General features: G+C 41.2%; 1 protein-coding gene across 2 annotated transcripts in view; it reads left to right on the top strand.

Moving 5' to 3' along the window:
- Positions 1–14728, top strand: part of BMP1 (bone morphogenetic protein 1) — a 199930-nt gene that overhangs the window by 138297 nt on the left and 46905 nt on the right. For both annotated transcript variants that reach the window (XM_087969608.1, XM_087969609.1), the window contains exon 7: positions 6939–7063. In XM_087969608.1, coding sequence (XP_087825734.1) covers positions 6939–7063 — 125 coding nt within the window. The remainder of the gene's footprint in view (positions 1–6938; positions 7064–14728) is intronic.

Genomic DNA, 14728 nt, shown 5'->3' with positions numbered 1-14728 from the left:
GACTGTGATGTTTTTCTTTGTCATATATGTGTGTATGTGTGTGTCTGTGTACGCATAATGGTTATCTTTTGAGAGCTGAATGCAATGAAATTTCATTTTAATGTAGGCTGGTTAGTGTACATTTAAAGTGTCAATGAAGTTTTTTTATTCCATTCTATTTTATTTGTATTTCATGGGAGACGTTTAGCTTCTTTTCCAAGAAGCTGCTTCAGTTCAGTTTGAGAAGCTAAATGCCTTCAAGGGAAAACCAAGATGGCTCCGAGTTGCATGGTTTGGAGAATCCATGTCTCGGCCTTCCCAGATCTTCCAGTGTTTTTCTGAAGAGCGTTACTCAACCCCACCAATTTTATGAGCGTCTTCCAAGAACAAGCCTGGCAGTTTTTAAACTTGCTTAGGAAATTAAAAACCCAGCTGTTAGTCTTGCAAACAGACACGTAGCTGTTTCATGACTCGGATTCCAAGATTTACAGAAAAGCTTTCGTCCACGTTTCTGTATGCGGATGACATTACCTCTAAGATGCTATCATCGTGTTTGCTAGACAGTTTGTTTAGAGAAGAGCAGGAAGAAGAAATAGGTTCTGTCCAGGATGACTCCCAGCATTTTGGGTGATGTTGAGGGTAACCTCCCTCAATCAGGCTTTCCTTTCTGCCTCTAGGGAATTTTAATGCTTCAACTAATCTGTTTCAGTTGCTAGTTTGGATTCTTTGCCAAATAGAGGAAAGTGTAACAATGAGTATACCAGACCAGGAAAAAAAAATCCTGAGAAATCATTCACTGCAGAAGGATCAAAACTGTAGGCACCAGAGAATACATCCTAAATAATCTTTCTTCTTTGTTCCACTGTTAAATTGGGAACAGTGGACAACAAAGATTCCATTGCCTGTAGAGGTTCTCAGTCATCCAGGTTGTCCCAAAGGTGTTTTTTTTTCAGGAGGCAACTGGACTTTCTGGTTTTTTTCTTTTGAAGACATTTCGCTTCTCATCCAAGAAGCTTCTTCAGCTCTGACTGGATGGTGGGGAATGGAAGGATTTATATTCCTTGCAGGCAGCTGGTCATTTGCATCCTTTTTAGAGGGTCATTGAAGCACTTGGAGGTTTATCTGTGTCCCCAGGGCTACCTGAGTGGTGCTCAAATGACCAGCTGTCTGCACGAAATACAAATCCTTCCATTCCCCACTATTCTGTCAGAGCTGAAGAAGCTTCTTGGATGAGAAGCGAAACGTCTTGAAAAGAAAAAAAAAAAAACAGAAAGTCCAGTTGCCTCCTGAAAAAACACCTTTGGGAACCATCTGGAGGACTGAGAATAGTTACAGACTTTTAGCTATACAGTTTGGGGTGAACACCTTTTGAATGGTGTGGAACACATTTCCAGAGGAAAAATTGCAGGAACCATTTGCACCACTCAGGTGGCCCTGAGGACACAGATAAACCGCCAGGTGGCCTCAACAACCCTCTAAAAGGATGCAAATGACCAGCTGTCTGCAAGGAATTTACTGTAAATCCTTCCATTCCCCACCATCCAGTCAGAGCTGAAGAAGCTTCTTGGATGAGGAGCGAAAGTGAGAAGTCCAGTTGCCTCCAGAATAAGCACCTTTGGGACAACCACGACCGGAGGACTGAGAATCTCTACAGACTTTTAGCCATAAAATTGGGATAAGCACCCTTTGGATGGTGTGGGAGGAAGAACGGATTTCCAGAGGAAAAACTGCAGACTAGAGGAGCAATTTGCACTGCTCAAATGACCCTGAGGACACAGATAAACCGCCAAGTGGCCTCAACAACCCTCCAAAAAGAAGTAAACGACCAGCTGTCTCCAAGGAGTACAAATCCTTCCATTCCCCACTATCCTGTCAGAGCTGAAGAAGCTTCTTGGTTGAGAAGCGAAACGTCTTCAAAAAAACAACAAGAAACTCCATTTGCCTTCTGAAAAAGCACCTTTGGGACAAAGATTCCATTGATTAAGTAATGAGATTTTATGCATTGGTTAAGAAAGAGGTACACAATGCTCAGAAACGTATCTTTAATTCTTTCTTCTCAGTGGTAATCTTGACCTACTACTGTAAATTCTTCATAGGCCTTAGAACTTAATCACATTATTTATTTTAACAAATGTTCTCCTTTTTCTAGTATTAGGAACTCCATTTTTACATCTTAAACCACACTTTTCAACTGCTCCTTGACTAGGCTAAACTGCAATAATAGATTGCTAGTCAAGAATCCTATAGCTACAAGAGACAAGCAAAACATTGTTTTAAAAATTCCTGGGGCGGAAGATAATAAATCGGAGATACATCCTGAGTTTATTCTATGACAAGATGAAACAGCACATCTGTTTCAGGAATCAACTGGGCAGTTTTCATTAAAAAGGATAAATTTGTACAGTCCCATAAGATGCAGGAGGCCACTTTTCAGAAAAGCCAAATTCTTGCCTTTGTGGAATCTGAAGCAGAACAACTAAATTCTGTAATAGCCTTATATCATATAGTATCAACCTTGTTAACTATCGAATCTTTTTTTCTGTTTTATTTTCAAAATGGACTGTGATTAGTGTGTGTGTGTGTGTGTGTGTGTGTGTGTTATATATTTATTGTCTTGAGAGCAGGCATCGTAATTTCATTTTTTGTGTGCCAGTGTGTTTACAGAAAAAAGTGATAACAAAGGTTATCTTGACTCATCCTATCCTATCCTACCTTACTTTATCCTATCCTACCTCACCTCACCTTATTTCTTCTAAGCTTCCTTTTACTTCCTAATTTCTGTTCATTTCCTCAGGCCAGTCTGACCTGAGGTTTCCATCTTTGGACTTCTCCCATCTCATATCACTCCCCTTCCTCATACAAAATAAGGCAATGATAATGCTTTTATATTACTGCTAATTGCAACACTATTTCTGTGTTAAAGGTTGGGGTTTTTTTAAAAATGCATTTCCCTACATTATTTTTCACAATTTAAAGTTCCATGAAATTATAGCCTAAACTTTCTCCTGCTGTTTCTGCAATCAAAATCTTTAAGTTTTGACTCTTCGGTCTAGACCAGCTGACCCATTTTTTTTTTCCTGGCAGCTTTGAGAAAGAATCTGCAAATCTCTATTCCCGGCTTTACCGTGGGTCATATTTTCTGCAGGTCTATAGAAGAGATTTCAGAAAAGGTTCAAGCATCTATTAAGCGCTTCAGTGAAGACACACGTAGGAAATTACTGCTATTATCACAGATTTCCATTTGTTCCAAATTGTTCTCGACACAAAGGTTGATATTAGCAGCTGTTAGTTTTTCCACCGCTAATGGCTTCTGTTGTGATTCAAATTATTCTTTACTCGGGTAAATTCCTTGAGTTGAATTCCGTGCAGTCTCAGCTGTAGGAGAAAATTGTCACAACTTTCAAAATGGATGGTTTCACACACTGTAAGAGAAATCCAGGATTTCTCACAAGCCTCTACTTTCTCGTCTGACCTTTTCAGCAGAACCACATCAGCCTGATACCAACTGCTGAGTCTCCCATTGTCTGACCTGCTGTAAAGAAACAGAGAGTGTCAATGTCACCACGATTGAGAAGATGGATTCTGGTTTATAAAAATCTCACCAGCAAATTCGGCAAAGTTATATAATTCAAAAGATAGGATAGGATAGGATATGAAATAGGAATAGAATATAGAATATAGAATATAGAATATAGAATATAGAATAAAGAATATAGAATATAGAATATAGAATAGGAATAGAATAGAATATGGAATAGGAATAGGAATAGAATAGAATAGAATAGAATAGAATAGAATAGAATAGAATAGAATAGAATAGAATATGGAATAGTAGTAGGAATAGAATAGGAATAGAAGAATAGAATAGAATGGAATGGAATGGAATGGAATGGAACGGAACGGAACGGAACGGAACGGAACAGAACAGAACAGAACAGAACAGAACAGAATAGAAAAGAATAGAATTCTTTATTGGCCAGATGTGATTTGACACACAAGGGATTTATCTGTGGTGCATAAGCTCTCAGTGTACATAAAAGCTATAAGTGATAAATCATGATCATAGTCATAAATGCATTCATCATGAATCATGAGATACAACACTTAGTGATAGTCATAGGATACTAAATAATGCAACCAACATATATCATACTAGTAAACTAAATAAAACAATATAAATCGTATAAAGATGCAAGCAACAAAGTTATAGTCATAAGTAGAAAAGGAGATAGGTAATAGGAAGGATGAGAAGAATAATAGGAAGACAGTCTTACTAAGCAATTTGACAGTGTTGTGGGAGTCAGTTATTTAGCAGAGTGATGGCATTTGGGGAAAAAACTGTCCTTGTGTCTAGTTGTTCTAGTGTAACATCATTTTGAGGGTAGAAGTTGAAATAATTTATGTCCAGGATATGCAGAGCATATGGGTTTTTGTGGAGTAAGTTGGGAAAAACAACCATGGATCTTTAGGTTTACAAGCTAGGGACTATGACAAAAGATGGACTGGAACAACTTACCACAGCCAACTTGCTGTGGCCAGTTTGCCACAGGACAATTCAAAAAATACAAAAGTTCAATTAAGTTCAATGGAACCATGGCCAAAAAAAATAAAACGAAGAAAGTCAATTCAGAAATATAAGTGTTACAGTAACTTCAACAAAAACATGGCCACTACTAATAAAGGTAACTCAATAAAACGATGAATACTGTGTTGAATTGTCCTGCAGAAAGTTGTCTCACAATGAGTTGGCCATGGTGAGTTATCCTAGACCCAACCAAAGAATCCAGGCAACTGGGCAACAAACCTTCTGATTCAGACAGCCAAAAGTGTCAAGCATAGACTTAATTTTAGTAGACACATCCAACTAGGAGGCAGAAGAAGCAAAATATTTTTCATGTTAGCTTATGAAATAGAAAGCTTTAACCTTCCATTCCTTAGAGAATTGTGTGCTTTTGATTGGATGTTTCACCTCCTTTCTCTTCATATTTTCATTCCCCTAAGCCTTCAATTCAGAGTCTAGTGCATTGTGTAGACATGACAGAATGTTACTGCCATTCACGGCATGGGACTAAATGTGCTAACAACCACAGGAGATTCGCTTTAACTCTGAGAGATGTGAGGTCATAGCTCTATTGTGGGCACATGAGTCTTGTTTAATGGTTGTAGCACTTAACAATGGAGTATGAAGTCCCAGTCATGATTTTTAAGTAAGGGTCACTTATACATTGCTGTGGAAACAGAAGGTTAGTAATCTCTTTGACTCCAAAAGCAGAGTAGGTAAGAGTTTCTATCAATAGGAAATAGTCCATCCATAAGCTACAGGTTGCAAGGGAAAGAAAAATTGTTCCGATTTCAAGTCAACTTGTGCATAACCAGATATTCTTGGATTAAACCAACTAGTCCTGTGAAGTCAGAACTACTTTAGAGCTCGTGCAAGAGCTTAAACTGCTTGCAAGGTCTTGTGTGGGCAATTCCTTTCCTGTGGTGAGGTTCCTGGATTTATGCCCTTGTGCCTTTCTAATTACAAGGGCATCCATGTCTGTTTTTAGTAACTCATCCTATGTTCTTGCAGCCAAGTTGGAATCCTTCATAAGGGCAACCAGTTTAAGAATTACATGGAAACTTGGGAGAAGGAATCAGTGAGTGTGATGTGGCCAAGAACAGGAATCAAGACCTAAGTGAACGATGCCCACAACTTTTAGATGCACCCAACTTGGAATTGATCTACTACAGAAATAGCTAATGATGGTAACATATAAAGAACGGTTGCAGGAACTGGGTATGCCTAGTCTGATGAAAAGAAGGACTAGAGGAGACATGATAACAGTGTTCCAATATCTCAGGGGCTGCCACAAAGAAGAGGGAGTCAAGCCATTCTCCAAAGCACCAGAAGGCAGGACAAGAAGCAGTGGATGGAAAATAATCAAGGAGAGAAGCAACCTAGAACTAAGGAGAAATTCCTGACCGTGAGAACAATTAACCAGTGGAACAACTTGCCTCCAGAGGTTGTGAATTCTCCAACACTGGGAGTTTTAAAGAAGAGATTGGACAACCATTAGTCTGAAATAGGGTTTCTTGCCTAAGCAGGGGGTCGGACTAGAAGACCTCCAAGATCCCTTCCAACTCTGTTATTCTATTCTATTCTGATCCCACTATCCATCTTTTCTGTTAGTCTTCATTTCAGCTCTCATCTCCATCTATGGAAGAGTAGTAGTCACAGCAATATAAAAGATTAGATGGCCTGCTAATAACACAATTGCAGAACTCAGTGCTCTACAATCTATAAGTTAAGGATCTACTAATATTTCTGTGATTGCCAAGGATTTCTGTTCCTCTTGCTCTCCAGAGAGACAATTATAATGAATGAACTCCATCAGAATCTTCTAGAGAGACAGTAGGTCATTAGAAAGATATTGAACATGCTGGCCTACATTGTGTGTTTGTTTGGTTTTTTGTTTTTTGTTTGTAATTGATCCAGTTTCAAGACAACTTGTACATAACCAGAAATACTTGAGCTAAATTCTTTATATTTCCTTAATCATTCTTTTGCTTTCTTATTTCAAAATCCTTCGGAAATCCTTGACAGTAACAGTTTGATAGAACTCCACCTTCCATCAATGTTAATGCCTGTATAGGAGAATGACATCAAGACTTCCATGTTGATTGAAATGTGGGATTTATCTAAAGCAGAGCATGAATAACTTTCCAGTCTAAACGGACACCCGTACAAAGGATATCTATTCAATGGAAAAAGGGATAAGTAAAAAAGCGTGGATGCATGTAAGCCTAGGTTTATGACAGCCATCATCACAGTTACTTTCTCTTTTGCAAAATAACCAATCTATTTTTTTTCCAGATGGCTGACTCCCAGTCACTAGTTATTTTATGAGCCAAGGCTTTTGGTTGTGCCTGTGCAAAGCAGCTGAAAGCTGAGCATATTCTCCTTTGTGTCTTTTCAGGGGGATCTTCCTGGATACCATTCTTCCCAAATATAATGTGAATGGGATGCAGCCCTCCATTGGACAGAGGACCCGGCTGAGCAAAGGAGATATTGCCCAGGCACGCAAACTCTACAAATGCCCTAGTAAGTATGGTGGGTTGCACCTTACAAAAGAAGAATCTAGAAGTGCTTCTGGGTAAAGCTTCTGTTTTTAATCTTAAGTTTCTATGGAACTAATTTTAAGTTTTCATTGCAAAAGTTCTCACCAGTCCATCTCTGTTTTATTTTTCTTAGAAAATAAGGTAGTGAAGGGGAAATTAAATGGTTATACAGAGCCTTTAGTTTGGGACCACAACTTCTTTCCATACCCCTTTCCTAAGTCTTTCTTCGGTATCTCTCATCCTTTCTGCTGATGCTTTAAACTCACACCATAGAACAAGAGCATCTAGTTAGGCCTTGAACCTACAAAACATTCCAATTTGACCCCAGTGAATGAATGAATGAATGAATGAATGAATTCTTTATTGATCAAGTGTGATTAGACACACAAGGAATTTGTCTTGGTGCATATGCTCTCAGGGTACATAAAAAGAAAAGATACATTCGTCAAGAATCATAAGGTAGAACACTTAACATAGTCATAGGGTACAAATAGGCAATCAAATCATACTAGGAAACAGTCATTATAAATCGTAAAGATACAAGGCACAAAGTTACAGACATACAGTCATAAGTGGGAGGGAATGGATGATAGGAGCGATGAGAAGATTAATAGTGATAGTAATGCAGACTTAGTCAATAGAGTAGAGTAGAGTAGAGTAGAATAGAATAGAATAGAATAGAATAGAATAGAATAGAATAGAATAGAATAGAATAGAATAGAATAGAATAGAATAGAATAGCATTCTTTATTGGCCAAGTGTGATTGGACACACAAGGAATTTGTCTTGATGCAAATGCTCTCAGTGTACATAAAAGAAAAGATACATTTGTCAAGAGTCAAGAATCATCAGGTACAACGCTTAATGATAGTCATAGGGTACAAGAAGCAATCAAATCATACTAGAAAACAGTCAATATAAATCGCAAGGATACAAGCGACAAAGCTACAGTCATACAGTCACAAGTGGGAGGAGATGGGTGATAAGGAGTGATGAGAAGATTAATAGTAATAGTAGTGCAGGCTTTGTAAATAGTTGGACAGTGTTGAGGGAATTATTTGTTTAACAGAGTGATGGTGTTTGGGGAAAAACCATCCTTGTGTCTAGTTGTTCTGGTGTGCAGGGCTCTGTAACGTCGTTTTGAGGGTAGGAGTTGAAACAGTTTATGTCTGGGATGTGAGGGGTCTGTAAATATTTTCACAGCCCTCTTTTTGACTTGTGCAGTATACAGGTCCTCGATTGAAGGCAGGTGGGTAGTAATTGTTTTTTCTGCATGTTAAATCATGTTAAAATTTAGTATTACCCCAGTGGGACGTTAGGCAAAGAGAAAACCTCAACCTATCATCCTCATGCTAATCAGCTTGACTGGAACATAATGCCAAGGACTATCTGTAGTACTAATTTCTCCCCTACTCCTTACTCCCTTTTCATGCCTGCATTTCCTAGTCTTCTGCTTTTTTTTTTTTGTTTCTAACGGTATCACCACTAAATCTATAATTAAATTTCTTCTTGGTTAGGGTAAAGTATTTCATGCTATACTTTTATCCACTTCAAATATTTCTCCAACTACTTATAATCATCCATAAAATTGTAGCTTTGGAAGGGATGTCTATGGATTCTCCGTCATCCTGGTCATTGTTGTTCCAGAAGTGCTTTTTTCAAGAGGTAACTGGACTTTCTAGTTTTTCTTTTGAAGATGTTTCACTTCTCATCCAGGGAGCTTCTTTTGCTCTGACTGAATGGTCAGAGCTGAAGATGGCTGAAAATGGCTTCCATTCCCTTCCATCCAGTCAGAGCTGAAGAAGCTCTTTGGATGAGAAGTGAAATATCTTCAAAGAAAAAGCAGAAAATCCAGTTGCCTCTTGAAAAAAGCACCTTTGGGACTTTGGAAGGTATCTTGGTAGTCTTCCATTCCAACCTTATGTCCTTGGCAGCATTACTCAGAGCATCCCACATGCATGGTTTTCCAACCGTTGGAAAACCTTCTGTGATGGAACACCTATGAGTTTGGAGCTCTCGGTAAAGCTTCCGCCCCATGATTCTTGTCGTTGGATGTTGTTGTCATGCCCTTGGTAGAGACGGACTCTGAGGGAGAGGAGGAACAGCTCACAGGGAATGGAGGTGGGGCTCCGGAGGTTGTGGAGGAGCTGGGGAAGGGCAGAAGCTGGCTGGGCAGTCAGAGGAAGAACCAGCCCCTCCCCTCTGCATCTTAGGACACGCAGGGAGGAACAGAGAAGGCAACAAGTTGGCTTGCGAGAGAGGAAGCGGCCATGATCCCCCTCATTGGTTGCAGTTGGGGAGAATAGTATATAAGAGAGACAGTTAAAACACAGCGTTGCCAGAAGCAAAGCGTGTTTTATTTTGGGCTGACGTTATCTTGGTTGACGTGCTTCCAACAGACTGTGCCTTGTTATCTCCTTGAAGTTGGTAATTACTTATCCTGGTCCATTGTGGACATTCCTTCATTGTAGTTTGTTTTAGGTTTTTATTTCACTTCTATCTGCTCATTAAGTTCAGACTGTATTGCTTTCTTTTGAAGACTATTTTTGAATATGTTTTATCTCGGAGAATCATTGAACCGTGGGGCCAAGTTGGAGGCATTAAAAGACACTTATTTACATTTTGGATTTTGTTACGTTTGTGTTACACTCTGGGTCATCACAGTTGTGCAAGCTAAATTCATACCCTCTTTCTCTGATAGCCTTCAAAAAGTAAAGGTATAAGTTTCCCCTGCCCAGTTGTGTCTGACTTTAGGGAGTGGTACTCATCTCTATTTCTTAGCCAAGGGAGCCAGCATAATCTGAAGATGCTTCCGTGGTCATGTGGCCAGCATGACTATACACTGAGGTGCATGGATCATTGTAACCTTTCCACCAAAGTGGTACTTTTTATCTACTTGCATTTGCATGCTTTCCAACTGCTTGGTGGGCAGGAGCTGGAGCAGGGAGGGGAGCTCACCCCATTAAGTGGTGCTTGGGTCTTGAACCAGAGCTGACAGCTTTCTAGCAGACAAGCTCAGTATCTTTAACCACTGAGCCGTCGTTCCCCCTACTGGGAGTCCTTAGAAGTCTGCTATCCTGTCTCCCCACAGCCCTCTCTTCTTTAGACTAAACCAGTGATGGTGAACCTTTTTGTTGTGGCGTGCTGAAAGGGCATGCGTGCTCGCACCCACAATGCAATGCGCCCCGCCTCCCCTGCGCATGTGCACGCAACACCCCTGCCCCACCCCCTTACCTGCACTGTACACTGCGCCTCCCAGCTGATTTTTTTGCCCGCTTGAGGCCATTTTCGCCCTCCTGGAGGCTCGAGGGAAGCCTCTGCAGCCTCTGGAGGCCGAAAAACAGGCCTTTCGGAAATACTGGAAGTGCCGAAACGGGCCCATTTTTTGACCTCCTAAGGCTGCAGAGGCTTCCCTCGAGCCTCCAGGAGGGCGAAAATGGCCTCAAGCGGGCAAAAAAATCAGCTGGGAGGCGTGCGCATGCGCAATGCAGGTAAGTTTGGCTGGGGCTCATGTGCCCACACAAATGGCTCTGCATGCCACCTGTGGCACGCATGCCATAGATTCGCCATCACGGGACTAAACCATTGACTTGTACACTACAGTGTCCTGTCTGCTCCTTGGAGAGTTACCGTGGTAGAAGATTTGTTTCCTTCAGACTATAGATGTCAGCCTGTGTGTAACTAGCTAACCCCAGAATGTTTCCATCCTTCCGCTGTATCTTACAATCCCCCAAGTTTTCACTCCAGGCTCCAATCTTTACCTCTCCCTTTTCAAGTGGATACAAGCATGACATAATGCAGGGCTTTGGGGCTGAATGGGTAGCTCAGATCGTCACCCAGTCTTCGGAGACAGTCCAGTCCACCCCAGTTTTGGCTCTTGAAACTGAACAGATGTCAGGACAGAAGGCAAAGAATCGGGAGCCAAAGACAGAGGAGTGTGTGAAACTTTTGCTTCCTGCTTGATTCCCAAGACCTGATCTGGCTTGGAGTTTTCCAGCATCCATCCCCTGCTGGGTGTCTGTTTCCGTGGAGAGGACTGACGTTTACAAACAGAAAAGGGTTGTTTTGCTAGTAAGGAATGCAGCGTTTCCTGCAGGAAATTCTTCAAACGGGTGATTGAGCCAATAACGAAGAAGAGGGAAGAAAGATGAGGAAAGAGATGGGACCTGTGCTAACTGCAAGTGAAAGAAGGAGCTAGTTTGGAGTCAGGGCTATTAAAGCATTATGTCAGTGTTCCAACTATCCAACTCCAACCCAATAAACTCCCAAAACAAGCAGTTCCTTAAAGTTCCATTTTATTAGAGTTATCCTATTGGCACATCTAGGAAAACCCAAATCTGAGAGTCCCAGGTTTTCCCCTTCCGAAAAGAGAATCAAAGATTCATCCCCTGCACCCATCTGTCCATCACATGGCCCAATCAAATCTTTGTCCCAATTGGAGACATTGCCCCAGTAACTCCCCTCTAGGTGCAGGGCAACATATCCTTGACTCTCTGAGAAAGGATGTTATTGTGTCTAATCTTCTACCTCACTGTGAAATCCCCCCTCCCAAATTCCCAGGCACTGAATGTGGCAGACTTGAAGCTTCTAAGTCAAAAATGGCATCCGAGGCTGATTCACTGATGACTTTGTGCAATGCATTACCAATTGTCCCCGACTTATGACCAAAGTTGAGCATAAAATTTCTGTTGCTAAGCAAGACGGTTGTTAAATGAGTTTTGCCCCATCTTACACCCTTTCTTGCCACAGTTGTTAATTGGATCAGTACAGTTGTCAAGTTAAATAATCAGGTTGTTAAGTGAATCTGGGTTCCTCATTGATTTTGCTTGTCGAAAGGTCACAAAAGAGGATCATATGACTCTGGAACACTGCAACTGTCATAAGTTCAACACTAAGGTTGATGGCCACCATCGTAGGTGAGAGCAGCAGATCCCCCAAATTAATGATGGGATTTATTTCTATAATCTGTAAACTTTACGTAAATCATGGCCATATCGATAAGCCAAGAAGTGTTCTGAAATAATACAGTTTCTTTGGTGTATCATAAGAATTGCTGTGGCCAGAACATTTTGTCCAGTTTTGTCAGATATAATCCAGTATTATTTGGCTATGGATCTAAAAAGTCATTTTAACACAGAAGCTTGGAAAGAGATTCCATTTTTCTACAAATTAAAATAATTGTTTGTTCTTTGAGATGCACGGAGCCAGCTCTGTGGCTATGAAATGGAGTTGTTACACTTTATTGATTACAAAATCTATCACTTTTCTGCTGTTATGCTCTAGACCAGGGGTCGCCAACCTTTTGGACCTCAGGGACCACAAAAATCATAATTTTAAATCCCACGGACCAGAGACCCTGGAAAAATCCCCCCAAAAGTCTGCAGGAAAATTCCCCACTCCATTTTTCTTTCTTTATTTGGGATTGCAGGATACCATCTCCAGCTCCATTCTCAGGGGGCGGGGAGAGAGACTTTTGGCTTCATGCAAGGAAAGCAGCAGAAGCTGCAGAAGTCTTTCTTTCTCTCCCCCAAACTCCGTCCGAAATAAGTCTTTGTGAGACTTGTTGTGCAGGCACAGCCTCTTGGAGCAGGATGCCTTGCAGGGTCCCAAAGACTCATTTCTGGCTGAGTTTGGGGGAGAGAAAGAAAGACTTTTGCTGCTTTCCTTGCATTGCAGCCAAAAGCAGAAGAAAGAAGCAGAAAGAAACAGCCCAGTGGCCAGGCGAGGTACGTGGGGCACATGGGGCAAGTTCCCCCCTCCACCCTTTCCCTCCTCCCCTCACTACCTCATGTTGTTCGCAATGCAAGCAACGCAAGCCTTGTGTTCCCACAGGCCATGTGCGCAGCGCAACCTTGTGTTCCCGCGCAGCCTGGATTAATTGCTTTGGAAGGGTGCTTGGGGGTGACTTTTCTCTGTGGACGACCAACATTTTCTCATGGACCACCAGTGGTCCCCGGCCCACTAGTTGGCGACCACTGCTCTAGCCAACATAAGTGGCATCTGATGTTTGGGAATCTTAGCTGAGAGAGTGACCCTTTGGCCTTGATTGAGAAAATGTGGGTTGGTTTTAACATGTCAGAGTGAGATACGAATAACTCATAGTCCATTGTTTTATACTTCCACATGTTAGTTCAAAGTCCAAGAATGCACAGTCAGTCGATATGCCATTTGTCATGGAAATGTGGTCAGAGGCATGAGTCAAATCCTTGTTTCTCTTAGACATTTCCCAAGCCCATTTGGGAGAATTTACATAAAATTCTCCTGAATTCCCAGACGTTTTCTAATGGCCTGGGCATAAGAGACTTTCAATTACCCAGGCAATAAAAAACAAACAAATCCAAAGATCAGCTGTAGAGCAAGATATAATTTGAAACATGTTTTCCCAAGAAATCAACAGCTTTCATATTTAAAAGTCTGTATAACAGTATTTCAATGAAAATCATAAATCAGTCTAGGACAGTTTTTAAAAGAATAGCGCTTTACATAAGTACATTGTCTCAGACTGGGTTAAAGATTAAAAGTCAGGTTTTCTAATTAGGATAAAGTCATTCTTTCAACTTGCTCTAATCAAGTTTTTTTTTAAAAAAGGAGTCATAAAGGAGACCCAAAATTTCATCTCTAGAATGTATTTATAGGAGAAAAGGCAGAACCTAGAGGCGGAGTTAAGAAAGTTATCAGCCTGGAATTGTTAAGTTGCCACAAGTGATCCAAGTCTAGCCCTCCTTGAATTCCATTGACTTTTCTCTAGTATCTTTTGTAGTCAGAAACCAACACTAAGTCAAATATACATACAAAATCAACTTCTAATCACACCTTGCCACAGGAGGGTCTTGTTCCTTCCAGATAATACTTAGCAGAAAAACTATACTGGTCCCTAATAATAAGTCAGATGAAATGTTGATTTGGGGTTTTGCTGATTAGCTAGGTTTGGTGGTATAAAATGGCTAGTATATATTACTATATAAAAGTAAAAAGTTAAAGTTTCATTTTTCACCTTATTCTACTGCACCAAAAGGAGTAAGAAGTCAAAGCTTTTTTTCCCCCTTTGTCCTCTACCCCAGTGGCCCCCAACCTTTTTTGTACCACGGCCCAGTACAAAATGTAGAAAATAATCCACGGACCGGTACCGGCATCAGCACGCACGACCAAGGCAAGGCGAGCCGAGCGACTGGCCAGCCAGCCGTCTTCCGCTTCTCCCCGCCACCTTCAACTCCTCCTTTGTACCTTTGTCGATGGGCTTTTCGGGCTCTTTCTTAATCTCCTCCTGAGTAACGCGAGACTCCACCGCCATCGGGACGGCTCTTCGTTTGAAGCCGCCCCCCCCCCTCGATGAAACTAAGGCGCGAGGATTCCTTCAGCACCCAAACGCCGCTTTCCAACTGATGACCGACAAGCTCACCCGGAAGCACTTTCTCAAGCGCCGTCGAAACAAGATGGCGGCACCCAAGCAAAATAGGTGGCCCGGTACAAAATGATCCACAGACCGGTACCGGTCCGGGGCCCGGTGGTTGGGGACCCCTGCTCTACCTTACACTTTTCTTTCCTCTCCTTTTCCTCTCCTAATTTTACCTTTATTTTCATTTTTCTTTATATTTTTTCTATTTTATGCTTCGATAAACTAATAAAATTTTGAACCTAACAATGAGAT

The sequence above is a fragment of the Notechis scutatus genome, chromosome 7 (assembly GCF_049901735.1).
Source record: "Notechis scutatus isolate UNSWTSFEM ecotype Mainland chromosome 7, rNotScu1.2, whole genome shotgun sequence".
NCBI lineage: Eukaryota > Metazoa > Chordata > Lepidosauria > Squamata > Elapidae > Notechis > Notechis scutatus.
Note: the sequence above shows the minus strand (reverse complement) of the source record. Positions and strands in the feature narration are given on the sequence as shown.